Source organism: Trypanosoma equiperdum (assembly GCF_001457755.1).
Source record: "Trypanosoma equiperdum strain OVI genome assembly, contig: ctg_531, whole genome shotgun sequence".
Classification (NCBI taxonomy): Eukaryota; Euglenozoa; class Kinetoplastea; order Trypanosomatida; family Trypanosomatidae; genus Trypanosoma; species Trypanosoma equiperdum.
The window spans coordinates 81302-94229 of NW_027124456.1; the positions used below are offsets into that span (position 1 = coordinate 81302).

General features: G+C 49.1%; 4 protein-coding genes across 4 annotated transcripts; all 4 read left to right on the plus strand.

Moving 5' to 3' along the window:
* Positions 1 to 707: 707 nt before the first annotated feature.
* TEOVI_000223700 (aminopeptidase P1, putative) lies at positions 708 to 2555 on the plus strand (the record flags this gene model as incomplete). The annotated part of the gene is made up of 1 exon (XM_067225335.1): positions 708 to 2555. One exon carries the CDS (start codon positions 708 to 710, stop codon positions 2553 to 2555), a length of 1848 nt encoding a protein of 615 aa, XP_067081436.1.
* A 1015-nt stretch (positions 2556 to 3570) lies between these two features.
* Positions 3571 to 4353, plus strand: TEOVI_000223800 (uncharacterized protein; the record flags this gene model as incomplete). The annotated part of the gene is made up of 1 exon (XM_067225336.1): positions 3571 to 4353. The coding sequence occupies one exon, from the start codon at positions 3571 to 3573 to the stop codon at positions 4351 to 4353; it is 783 nt and encodes a 260-aa protein (XP_067081437.1).
* Positions 4354 to 5328: 975 nt separating this feature from the next.
* Positions 5329 to 9387, plus strand: TEOVI_000223900 (uncharacterized protein; the record flags this gene model as incomplete). Its single annotated transcript, XM_067225337.1, has 1 exon — positions 5329 to 9387. The coding sequence occupies one exon, from the start codon at positions 5329 to 5331 to the stop codon at positions 9385 to 9387; it is 4059 nt and encodes a 1352-aa protein (XP_067081438.1).
* Positions 9388 to 10284: 897 nt separating this feature from the next.
* Positions 10285 to 11592, plus strand: TEOVI_000224000 (protein kinase, putative; the record flags this gene model as incomplete). Its single annotated transcript, XM_067225338.1, has 1 exon — positions 10285 to 11592. The coding sequence occupies one exon, from the start codon at positions 10285 to 10287 to the stop codon at positions 11590 to 11592; it is 1308 nt and encodes a 435-aa protein (XP_067081439.1).
* Positions 11593 to 12928: the final 1336 nt, after the last annotated feature.

Sequence of the window (12928 nt, forward strand, 5' to 3'; positions counted from 1 at the left end):
CTCCGACGGAGATACGCGACAGGGACTGCCTGTTGATCCCCACTTGTTGTAGGTCCACCTGGGTGCTTTTGTTTTTTTGTTTTATTATTATTATTACTTACTCGTTTATATATATATATATATATGTGTGTGTGTGTGCCATCTGGGCCGCTGAGTGAATCGACAGCGTTCTTTCCCTTTTCCCTCCATTTTAGTACGGCAGTTACACCACGCCTTGTAGTGGAAGACTTGGGGGAATACGGTGTTTTATATCCGTTTCTCCTTTCTTCTTCTTTTTTTCTCATGTGTCCCTGTGTCTTCGTGCTGTCTGGTAACAATTTAATCTCGTGCGTGGTAACAAAGTTTTCATGAAAAAAAAAGAAAAGCAACGTTAGCAACAATAACGACACATCACACGCAAATATATGCACACACATGATTGTGTGTGCATATATATCATAGGGTATTTGTCCCTTGCGTGCTCAATAATCTCCTGGTGTGTGACGGTTCGCCGTTATTTTCTTTCCTAATTGACTTCTTCGCCATCGTGCCTTTGAAAGGTAAAGTAAAAAAAATAATAATAATAATAAATTCGGTTGCTTCTTTTCATTTTACCGTTAGTATAGCCACCGATTATCTGCATCCTGCGTGCACCTACGACACACTCTTTTTACGGTGGCCGCTGTGTCTATCAAAGGTGAAATAAGGATTTTCGTCTAGACGGTACAATGTCGACCAACAGTGCCAAGATTCTTTCTCGCGTGCGTGAGGCCATGAAGTTACACTCCATCAATGCTCTTATTGTCCCCTCCAGCGATCCGCACAACAGCGAATACGTCATGGACAGTTACAAGTGCCGTGGTTTCTTGACAAATTTCAACGGAAGCGCGGGCACGTGTCTCATAACAATGGAGGAGGCGTATTTATGGACGGATGGACGTTATTGGCTTGAGGCGGGCCATTGTTTGTACCCGGAGTGGCAACTGATGCGTGATGGTCATCCGGGGGTGCCCTCACTGGAAGATTTTGTCCGACTTAACCTTCAACCAGACTTGCTGGTGGGAATGAATGATAACCTTGCCACTGTCGCGGAGTGGGAGAGGCGCCGGAAGGCTATTAATTTGGTTCCTATCCCCGAGATTGTTCGACCACTTATGCCGCAGAACTCAGATGCGAAAGCGGAAATGTTAAGCATCCGACCTGAGCAGTTCTGTGGGCAAACTCGTGAGGAGAAGGTGATGGCACTTGTGGAGGAGCTCAAGGGACAAAAATGTGAGGCCATGATCCTTTCTGCGCTTGACGAGGTAGCGTGGCTCACGAACTTACGTGGAAGTGACGTTCCGTACAATCCGGTATTTTATTCTTATGCTCTTGTACGTTCCGCCCCCGACCCGACCGTGGCGCTCTTTGTGGATTCAGCGAAGGTATCTTCACCTGTCGAGGCGGAATTGACCCAATCCGGCCGCAGTGTCGTCTCAGTTAGTCTCCACCCGTATGAGGCGCTGGAGGATTATGTCCGCGCGCTCCCCGCTGGCACCGCCTTTCTGGTCGACGAATACCAGACGAGCCAACGACTGTACTCCCTGCTCGAGTCATGCAAAATGAAAGTGAATCGGGTGAAATGCGGCCCAGCGCAGAGACTTAAAGCAGTAAAGAATGCCGTTGAGATTGAAGGGTTCCGCCGCTGTCACGTACGGGACGGCGTAGCACTTACGCGGTACCTCGCGTGGTTACACGACATGATTGTTGTGAAGGGTGACACCACTATCACCGAGTGTAGCGGTGCTGATGTTCTCGAGGGTTTCCGCCGCGAGCAGGAGCACTTTGTGCAGCTCAGTTTCCCCACTATTTCCTCCGTTGGGCCAAATGGTGCTGTTGTGCACTACACCCCTCCCAAGGAGGGATCTGCTACCATCGTACCGGACCAACTCTATCTTGTGGACAGTGGTGCTCAATACCTTGATGGTACGACTGATGTAACTCGTACAGTTTGTTTCAATCCACCCTCTGATGAGGAGCGCCAGGCTTATACACTTGTTTTGAAAGGTCACTTAGCGCTCCACAACGCGGTGTGGCCAACAGGCACGACTGGTCACCGGCTCGATGCACTCGCGCGCGTCCACCTTTGGCGGTATGGTTTAGACTACGCCCACGGTACGGGTCATGGCGTCGGGTCTTTCCTTAACGTACACGAGGGACCTCAGGGTATTGGATATCGACCCACTCCAACAGAAGCAACTCTCGCTGCTGGAATGATTATGTCTAATGAGCCTGGTTACTATAAAGCAGGAAAGTACGGCATACGTATTGAAAACTTGGAGGTAATCGTGCGGGCACCGACACGTCACAGCCAAGAGGGGTTTCTCACGTTTGAGGCACTCACGATGGTGCCATTGTGCCGAGATCTCATTGATGTGTCGATGCTAACTGCTGACGAGGTGCGGTTGGTGAATGATTACCACCGCACTGTGCGTGATGCCCTCACTCCACATTTACGTCGAGTAAATGACAGTTGCGCACTTGCGTACGTGGAGCGCCACACAGCTGAACTTTGTGCGCTTGAGGGCGGTTGTTGAGGAGTGACAATTAGGTGCCGCCCTTCTGTTCTCAAGAGTGTGTGCTTGTTTGCTTCTTCCTTAGCGCCACTGCTCGCTTCCCAGTGTGTATGTGTGTGTGTGTGTGTGTGAGTAGGGAATGGGATAAGACTGTTGTAGATTTTCAGTCCCGGCGCTAGGAAGACAATATTATGAGGAATGGGTATGTGAGCTCACAGCTGATGGTGGGAGGGAAGGTATTGGAGTGCACCATTACAGGGATATTATTTTGCGGAAACGGTTCTTTTCTTTTCATTTCATTTCTTTTCATTTTTTTCTTTTCGTTCCCTATGGTAACAACGTGATAAATACCCCCTTTTTTAAAAAAAAACCTGCTTCTGGTTTTTACCGCGTTGAGATATATAGGGACCAGGGTGGTGGTGGTGGTGGTGTCGCATTCTACTTCGTCTTTTCGTTCCCTTGAAACATTGCTGTGCTTTATGGCGGTACGAACATAGTTTTGTCACTATCAGTTACCAGTGCATAGGAATGCCTGCTTTCGCGCGTGTATTTGTGTGTGAAATGTTTCTTTAGCTGTTACTCCGGAGTAGTCGAACGAATCTTCAACGTTGGGGCGCCGTTTTGTCTTCTTTTTACCTTTAAAAATGTTGGTTTATCTTACTACAATGTGTCCGGGCGCGTTCAATGGAGCTCTCGTAACCCAAGGTTTTCTTTTTCGTCGTTGAAGAGTGCTATCGTTTTCTTTTGCGCTAACCGTTAAAAAAAAAAAAAATGGAATCAAAGTGTTGTTATGTTATTTTACCCTCTCCTTTGTTTGTGGCGGTCCATTCGGCAACATCTCATTATCGATGTCTCTTTTTATCACGTTCATTGTTATTCCTGTCAACTGTGTTTTTATATCCCGCGCAGGACCGGAAGCGTGAGAACCGTGCGGTGCGGGCAGAGGCGAGAGAAGGCGATAACTGTTCAGTATTAGTGGCAGTTGAGCCTCAAGTCACCGGGTGCCGCCCAACTGACAGAATCTTCTCCAGAGAGCATGTCACTCTTCGCGAAGAAGAAGTGGCGCGTGCAGGATATCATTCGCACTGAGGAAAAAAAATACCTAGCAAGCGTATTGAAGGTGACGCACCCGTTTCGAAAGCAACAGATAGTTATTGTTCCTGCACCGCGGTATGCCTTAGATTCATATTACTCTGAGTGGGTCTATCAACCCTACGCAAAGGAGCACAAATTGTACGTTAGTAACGACATATTTAATCCGACGCACGTTTACCTCGCGCGCATTCTTTTGCGCCGAAACATCTTCCCCGGTTACGCGTACTTTCACCCCATGGGGTTTCCCGACTGTATAGATCTTAACCTCACACGGCGTGAATTTATCTCACGCGAACAGCCAATTCGAACCCCAATGCTGCTTTTGCTACTGACACCGAATATGTATCGTGAAAGGTTTCACAGCTGGGTTGGGAGGCGCGTGCTTAACATCGTGGGAGAAAGGTACGTCACACACCCGTCGGAAGACAACCGCTTACTGATGTTTATCCTTCCACCGGCTTATGTACCTGACGCAGTGAATGTGTTGCAGAGTCTCGGGTTTAACGTAACGGATCACACGACTGCCGTTGTTGGAGATACCGACACTGTTGATAAGCTGAACAAGTGGGGCGACATGGCTCAGGTGGTGGCCCTCGCTTACATTTGGTTTATGTTCGTGTTGTTAGTGGTGAATGAATCACATCGAATGGAGAAAATGTTTGAAGAATACAAAAGAGAATTGGCTGAGAAGGCAGGGAGGGATCCCACTGAACTCGGTTTGTAGGCCTGGCCTGCTTCCTGTTAATGCACTTATTACGTTGGTATAACTGGGCACACACTATTCCAATATGAATGGGGTGCCTTTATCAATTATCGGTCCAAACGTTAGCGTTTTACGGTGGGCTGCGCATGCCATCATACGGTGCAGTTGGCGGCTTCATCACGATTTTGCTGCTCAACAGCGCCGTTGGCTCTGGCGTGTCGCAACTACCACTTTCCTTCTTTGCATTTCTTTCTTCTTGCTGACTTGGTCCCTGTGGCATCCGACTACCGCCTTGAGAGAGGTCCCGCACGCGGAGTGTTAAAACCAAGGTCGGATTGGGAAGGGAACTGGAGTTACTGGAGAACAGTGGGAGGAGTGAGTTGGGGTACTTGAATGTAATTTAATTGAGGCACTTGCCGATGTTGCCGCCCGCTCACTTGCTGGGGCTATTCTCAATAGGCAAGCAAGTAATGACAACAGTAACACGGTGGTGAGAGGCACGATGGTGATAACAACTGTTACGGCCATAATCACCCAAACCAGCAGTTCTGTTTGAGCATAGTGGTGTTGCCGCCACTTAAGGTCGGTGAGTTTTCTGTCTTTTATATCGTACGGGCGCCTAAACCGCTTTATTACTTTGGTCCTGTTCTTTGCTTCTTCCCTTCGCAACTCGACACCCACGATGAGATTGCACCATTATTGGTACCTGCCGTTGGCATTCTTCTACTTTCTTCTCTATGATTTACTGACAACTAGCCTTTACATTGTGTCTCTGACTTTTGTGAGTTGCCTTTTTCAGTTTCGCTTGAAGCGGAATAGAGGGCGTGGAAGTTAGGAAGACTCAAGTAAATCTGCTGCACTTCGTGAAGTGCCATCATCCATAAAGTTTGGTTGTTGGCGTGCTTCAATTAGAGACGGAGGCACGGGCACTCAGAAGGGAAAAAAGATTTCCCTTCGCAGGTGCATTGCGAACGAAGGTAGTGCCAAGAAGACAAAATGGGAATGAGACGAAGCCGGTCGGCGGAGCAAACTGCGCGGGCGCTGCTCTCCAGCGCTGTACGATATGATACATGGGAATGCAATACAGCGGCAGAGGGTGCCACTGATGGAGTACTCACGCTTCAGGTGAATTGGGACCCGCTCCCCTCCGAACCACCATTCCAAGATGTTGTGGCGCTTCGAATGACGCTGTTTGACGTTGCCACTTCCCATTTTGTGGGTGCGACGTATGATGTTCCTCGAGGAGATGAGCGGGAGCCGGTTCTTTTTCAGGGTCGGCCAAACGATGTGGTTCTAGCTGTGGAGATTCTGATCCCGGCTCCGCTTCCGGACGCGGTTCTGCGGCGGCAGGCACTGTTTTGGGGTTATGTTGAGCTGTCGGCGATGGCCTCCAGCACCTCTGTTAAGCTTTACCGTGGCAGCGCGCACGTTTTAACTTTAGGCCGCAAGGCGTGGCCTGCATCTGAGGGGGAAGAGCACACAATTACGTTTAGTGCGGTGATTATTGAGGACGATACCACACGCCAACTGTTGACGCGGCTGGTCCCTACCGGTGTTATGGTACCGCGTAGCTTCGTGGACGACTGCCCGCAGGCGTCGACCGACATTTTCCGATGCGTATTGCAGAATATTTACATAGTACCGACCGCGGACGATGATGAATGGCGCGACAGCTCAGCAGAGTGGCGCATTGCCGTCGTGGCCCACAACGGTTATAGGCAGTTGGGGCAGGGGGCTGAGGTTTCACTAGTGTTTAGGGATGGGTCCAAACCATCAAACGTTTCAGAATTTTCTGATTCATTGTCGTTATCGTTGTCGTCGTTGCCTGTGAAATCTGAGCAAATAGAATTAAAGGAGCAGCTGCTGCACTCCGCCACCCCGCTGGAGATTGACGGCCTACCGGTCCATTCCGCCACCTCGCTGGTGTTGGCAATACGGCGAAAAAGGGAAATAGATGACGATTTCCGCGTCTTAGGGTTCTGTGTTTTTCCCCTCTGTGTGATGCCTATGAAAGATTGTGATGTCCGCATAGAGAACCTTCCCACACTTCAGGGACCTTTCTCGTGTCGAGATCAACGCATGCTCATGTTGGAACCCACATCACCGTACGGGAAGCTTCCCGTTGTTGTGACACTAGTGGTGGGATATTATGATACCGGCGTTGTTGATACTGTTGCCGACGTATCACGGCCGGGTGTTAGGGGCGAAGGGCGACTGGGACGCAGGCGCGGTAGGCTGGGAGATGAGGGGGACGGTGTGAGTGCAGCTGAGGGGGAGGGGAAAACAACTTTACTCTCCATTACTGAAGGTGCCAAATTGATCCCTACTCCATTTGATATGCGTAGGCGGCAGATGGAGATTCTTTCAACGGCAGATGCGTTGGCGCCAGTTGCCGCTGCCGATAAAAGGCACAGTGCGGCATCATTCCCTTTGTTAGACTACGCCGATGATGGCGGCGCGGTGGGGGCCGTTCTCGAGGGGCGTTCCACTGACGTGTTTAAGATGCTCTGCAACATCATGGAAGAAACCCGCCGGCTGCGGCAGATGCAGGAGCAGGCTTCTCGACAGCACCGCCAACGGGCTGTTGAGGCGAAACGAGTCAGCGAGTCCGGTAAGCAGCTGGATGACGCAACCGACTCCATCACCGTACTTAACTTCACACCAACTGCCGTTTCTATTTCATGGGAGACACGCCGTAAGTTAGAGGAGGGTTTGCAACCCATTCTTCATCCGCTGCACGCCGTCCCCATCGATGAGCACACATCAGCTAGTTGTACAAACGCCGGGTCGATGTACGGTATTCGCTTCGAAGGACTTACTGTAGATGAGTCCATTCCTATACCAAAGGATATTTGCTTCATGTTTTCCTTTGGATCGCTACCTTTCCAAACCATAGGACCCATTCGGGCTGTAGCTGTCGATAAATCATTGCACGTGAGCACATTTAAATTGTATGAAGGAAAGCAGCGGGGCGGTATGATATGGTATGAACCCTTTGAGGTCGCTAACAATCCCTTTTTGCACAAGCATAAGCAACGCGACAATGCAATCCTCTATGTTCACATCTATAACGCACTAACCATGTTTTACGTTTGCAGTGCGAATGTACGCCTCTCAGAGTTTCGCCGTCCGTACAATGCTGAGAGCGCTCGCATTCCAAAGGACTTGGTTGTGTACCGTGATCTCAGCTTCACTGAAATTCAGGTACCATCTAAAGTTTTGCCCGTAGTGCGAGATGCTGGTTCGTTGCATGTGACCCTTTTTTGCATTTGCACGGGTCAACCGCTCCCGAAGCAGAGTGAGAATCGTGTTGTGGAGCCACTGAAGGTGTCACGTGTCGTTGTGGCGAGGAAGTTACCGCATACAAACCTTATGGAGGCAAAGCACCATCCGCAACAGGAGGCTACTCGGCAGGGCTTGATGACCACCGCTAATGACGCCGCAAGTGAGCAGCAAGCTGTGCATTCGGGTCCGGAAACGGGCGGAGTAACGGGTGTGCCGTACCCGGGGGCTCAACCCCTCGTGGGGTCTACGACGGGTTTGAAGCAACATGGACCGACAGCGGGGGTGGATTTTTCTACCGCCTCTAGTGTGCCGGACAATGATATGCACTGGCGTCGTGCGCAGTACATTAAGCAGCTCTATGCCAATGGAATTCAATCTTCAAAGGTTCACTTAGGGGCTCGACCGCAAGATGCAGATTGTGAGTTTAAACTACGTTATCTGGAGAAACAGCGAGACGAACTTAAGTCAAAGAAGATAGGCGAGGCTCTAATGGAGCGCCTCACCGTGCACCATTACATTTCTGTTGCCTCTTTCCGACCAGAGCAGGTATCCGTAACGTTTCAGAACCCATTTGCTCAGGGATTACAATTCACTGTGGAAGTGGACCCAGCAGCCACTGATGCGCTTGATGTGTTGTCGTGCCCAACAGTCCACTTGGGGCCGCGCGAACATGCGGACATTCTTTTTGTCGTTCGTCTCAATCAGCAGAGAAACACTTACGCAATGGACTCTCGCTCGGCCAGCGTTGATGTGGAGGGCGAACAGGTTAACCTTCGTGCGTTTGTATACACTCCCACTCATGAGGCGGTACGAATTATCGACGTGCACGCCAATGTGGGACCGCCATGTGTCGACCGTCGTTATGAGGTATATGGCCCCAGTGGGTCAAGGGTGACGAAGAAAATATTCTCACGGTTCTTTTCTTCCTCTGCCTTTTCAGTTTCATCCGAACGTGACAAGCTGCTTTCTACTATGCGTGATGCATGCCTCCATGTTTCTATTGCCTCCGATGAGACGACAGTGGAGCCGAATGTAGTGTTAGACCCCATTACTCAGTCATCGGTTACTGTGTGGGAGGAAGTAACTATCCACACTACGATTCCACGGGATTGTAATGAACAACGAGTGGAGTATCTCACTCTTTTTGAGGATGAAAAGTTGAGTAAAGCATTAGAAACATGGGAGCTTAGCATATTTGCCTCACAGACGGTGACCACACGTGAGCTGATGTTCGGTCAAACCACTGCTGTGGCACTTCCGTCTGAGGGTGTTGAGGCGATTTATTGCAGTGACCCGCGCATGCGCGTGGAGCAGCGAGAGGGATTGTATATGATGCACCTTCGACCGCATGAGGTGGGAACACAGCACTTATTACTGCATTCGCTGACTAGCAACCATCTTGCCAAAACGTTGGTTACAGTTCCCACGGTGTATCCGACTCCGACATACACACAAACAATCGAGTTGAGTGTTGAGGAAGCCAACGCGCCAATACTCCGACGGCTGCATTTTGTGAATGTCTGCTTAAGTGAGGATATGTTTACTGTTCATCACAACTACAAGTACCAACTTCATGTCCAACCAAAGACGTTCGTGCTTGCCCCGCAAGATACTCAAGTTATCACGCTGCACATGAGCATGTTGAGACTACCGGAAGGCCAGTTAGAAGGGCGCTGGCCAATGTGGATATTTATAAACAACTCGGCGGATAAGACGGTAGAGTCATACTTGTTGCATGTTGTACTCCGTGCACGGCATGTGCTCGACTAAACCTCAGCGGATTTCTCCAGAGGTGTGGGCGTGTTAAAGAGCCGAGGGGCACCAGAAGGGAAGGGGAATTTGAAGGAAAGAGATGTGGTTGTGTCTATGGGTTGGCGGATGGAGATAGTGGTGGGTGTGTTGGCATTTGCCCGCTTTTGGTTTGGGTTAGGTTCGATTCCTCCACCCATCTTCGTGGATTTGACACCTCTCTCTTGAGGAATATACCCCGTGCCTTTGTCGGCTTCTTGTAAATTTATGATACCAGCGTTTATTTATATACATTTGTGTGTCTCTGTGTGTCCTTTTTGTTCCTTTCATTTCACACACCGGCTCTTTTAGAGCATGTGCATGGGCATCGTGTGTTGACCATAGTTATGCATGGTGTTGTGAAGCCCCACATTTTGTTTTGTTTGTGCACCATGTACAGGTGTGCTTGTGTATGTTATGCTCATCCTTGGGATTCCCTCACCTAGTTGTGTTCGTTTGTATTCAAACCATTCTCATTTAATCTCAATATTTCCCCATTCTCCCTTTTGCAACTGCTTGTCATCTGCAGTCACCTCTCTCTTTTTTTTTTTGGTTACTAGTAGTGCTGGTTGTTGTAAATTAGATATATTGTTAGCTCAGGCGTGTGATTTACCCTTAAGGTTCCCCGCTTAGGTGAAACTTTTCCTTAAGTTGAGTCTACTGACCCTTTTAGTTCTATTTTTTATCCCCGTTTATTATTCAACTGTCCCGACTCGGCTGTGAGACAGTTACGCGTTTGGGGGGCGTGTTTGGTTGTTTGTGCGTGTGCAGAGTGTCCGTGTACAATATCTTAATAACGCATTTCCTTCCATATTTTACCCTTCAGTACATTTCTCACCCCAGTTTCCCTGTTAGGGGGCTGGGTTTACGCCTTGCTGGATGGAGAACATCCGTAGGACGAATCGCAAGTTAGGCGTTGGGGCGAGAGGTGTCGTGTACGAGGGCTACGATGAGGAAAAAGGTTGTTTCGTTGCCGTGAAGGAAATTCCTCTGTACGACGGTGGTGTTGTCGCACCGGAAGGTGGGGATGGGGGAGATGCATTTCCTCAGGAACCTCCTGTTATCTCCGACGACATGCGAGCGATTTTGCAGGAGATTCATCTGATGGAACGGGTGCAACACCCAAACCTCGTTACGTATTATGGCGCACGCCGTAGCGCAGTGGGTGTAGAGATAATAATGGAGTACGTGAACGGCGGGTCATTGGACGGGATCATTAGACGGCAGGGATCCTTACGTGAGAATGTAGTGCGGTCGTATGCTCGTGACTTGCTAGAGGGGCTCGCGTATCTGCATGATACTGCCCGTATTTGTCATAGGGACATCAAACCCGCCAATGTTCTTATCACCGCGGATGGTCGCTGCAAGTTAACAGATTTTGGTGTGAGTAAACTCATCGATGATACTGTCGGGATGCACACAACGGTGGGAACACCATGGTATATGGCTCCGGAAGTTGTCGATAGCGATAGGAATGTACCAAATGACACCGATGACTCCCCCGATGCCGGTGGCGGTGACTTTGATTATAGGAGCAACAATGATAATAAGGGGGGAAGTAGCTACACAACAGCAGCGGATGTGTGGAGTTTAGGTGTTACCGTATACGAGATGATAAGTGGAAGGAAGCCGTTTGGGGGGAATATGAAAAATCCTGCTGCGGTGCTATTTGCGATAGTATCAAATAACTCAGGATCACCCCGCCTTCCAGTCAACTGCGAGGGGTCTCCCCTGTTGCAAGACTTTTTAGATCTTTGTTTTGTACGGGATCCGGCCCTTCGTCCGAGTGCAAGAGAGCTTCTTTCGCATCGATGGCTCGTTGATATACCAAGCCCAAATAAGATGAAACGCGCAAAAGGGAGTCTTTCTCTCTCAGGTGCAAACGCATGTAGCAACAGCAGGTCGGGGTCGGGCCCGGGCTCGCGTGAGAGACAATCGGGAACAGCAGATCCAAAGTTTGGTATGATGGACATGGCGGACCTTTTCTCCTATGTCACGGAGCTGGAGGGGTTATCTCAACCCATGTCACCACTAGTAACTAAAAGCAAGAAGCGACGGGAAAATTCTAATGGTGTTGCGGACCGTGGGAAAGATATTCAAGGGGGATTTTTTGCGTCCGATGGGCATTTTGTTGACTTAGCTATGCCGCGGCTTTTGTCCTCCCGGTCGAGTAAAGACCCAGAGTAGAGGTTGACGAAGAGGCTCGCATGCGTACTGAGGGTTTGCTTAAGGACTAAGGGAGAAACCCCAACTTTTCTTTTCGTAGAACGAGGTTCATGGGTTATACTTGGACAAATTTGTCGCTGATTATTGTTGAAGTCGGTAGTAGTGCCAGTGAATGTTTTCGTTATCACGCGACCGAGAACGTGCCGATGCATGAATCAATACGGCCAGCCGTTGACGCTTGCTTTACCCTCTGATTTGCTCATGACAAATCCTTTTTGGGCTGCGTTTCTCCTTTCCAAACTTCATACTCTCTCCGAGTCTGTCTTGCCGTACGCGAACACGCAGAGGTGGTAAGCACTTGTGTCGACTGTGTGAGTATGCACGAGGGGATGTTGTGCTGAGTGGTATGTTGCCGCGTTGATAGGCAGTTGCCACGTACATAATTGCCACATGTGTCACCCACATCGTTACCTTTGGGGGGAATTGAGGTGCACAACATTTAGTGCTTAGAACACCTTTTGCTCCTGCCCTCCCGTGGCATCCCATTCTGTTGTACTGTGTTCCTTCCACTTATTTAACGAAGTGGCTATTCGCTTGTGTCCGAGGCTGTGTGTCCTGTGGAGGAAAGGAAAGGTTTATACAGTATGGTAAGCTTGCTATCTCCCACTTCTATTCGCATGAGGCTTTCCCCACCTTCCCTCACTTTTATCAATTTGACCCTCGCTTGGAAACTCATCTGGTCAACGCCTACCGCTGCACCTTGGCCGGAAGTGTTTGTTCATCGCCATGTTTGTTTATGTGCTCATATAAATATACATATAAATATACATAAATATATATATATATATGTGGATGTTGCGGTGTGACCTTTCTCTCTTTCTAGGGTGTATTTCACCTTTGAATGGCGACCACCCCTGAGTTTTGCCTCTTTCGTTCATTTCTTTTTGTTCGTTATGCATCGTTACCAACCTTAATTTGTGTGACACTCGGCAAAAAGGTGCTTGCTCACAAGCGGCGGCCGCTCGCCGTGGGTTGCGCTGAGAGACCGTTTTGGTTCAACATTGTAACGACAAGATCTGACAAGTTTTGTCCGCTGTACCAATGCGTGTACAGATTTTTTGTTGCGCGGCTGTGCGTTATATAATATTTTTTTTCGTTTGCGTTCCTGTTGCGACCCTTACTCGTATGTTTTCTCCGCCGCTCAGTTCGTTTTTTTTGTCCTCCACCACTTTCACTTTTTTTTCCATGATGCACACCCGCGCAATCATATGTACATGCGTGCTCGTATTTCAGTACATATTCGAGCACAGGTAAACAAATAAATAAGTAAATAAATAAATAAATATATATATATATA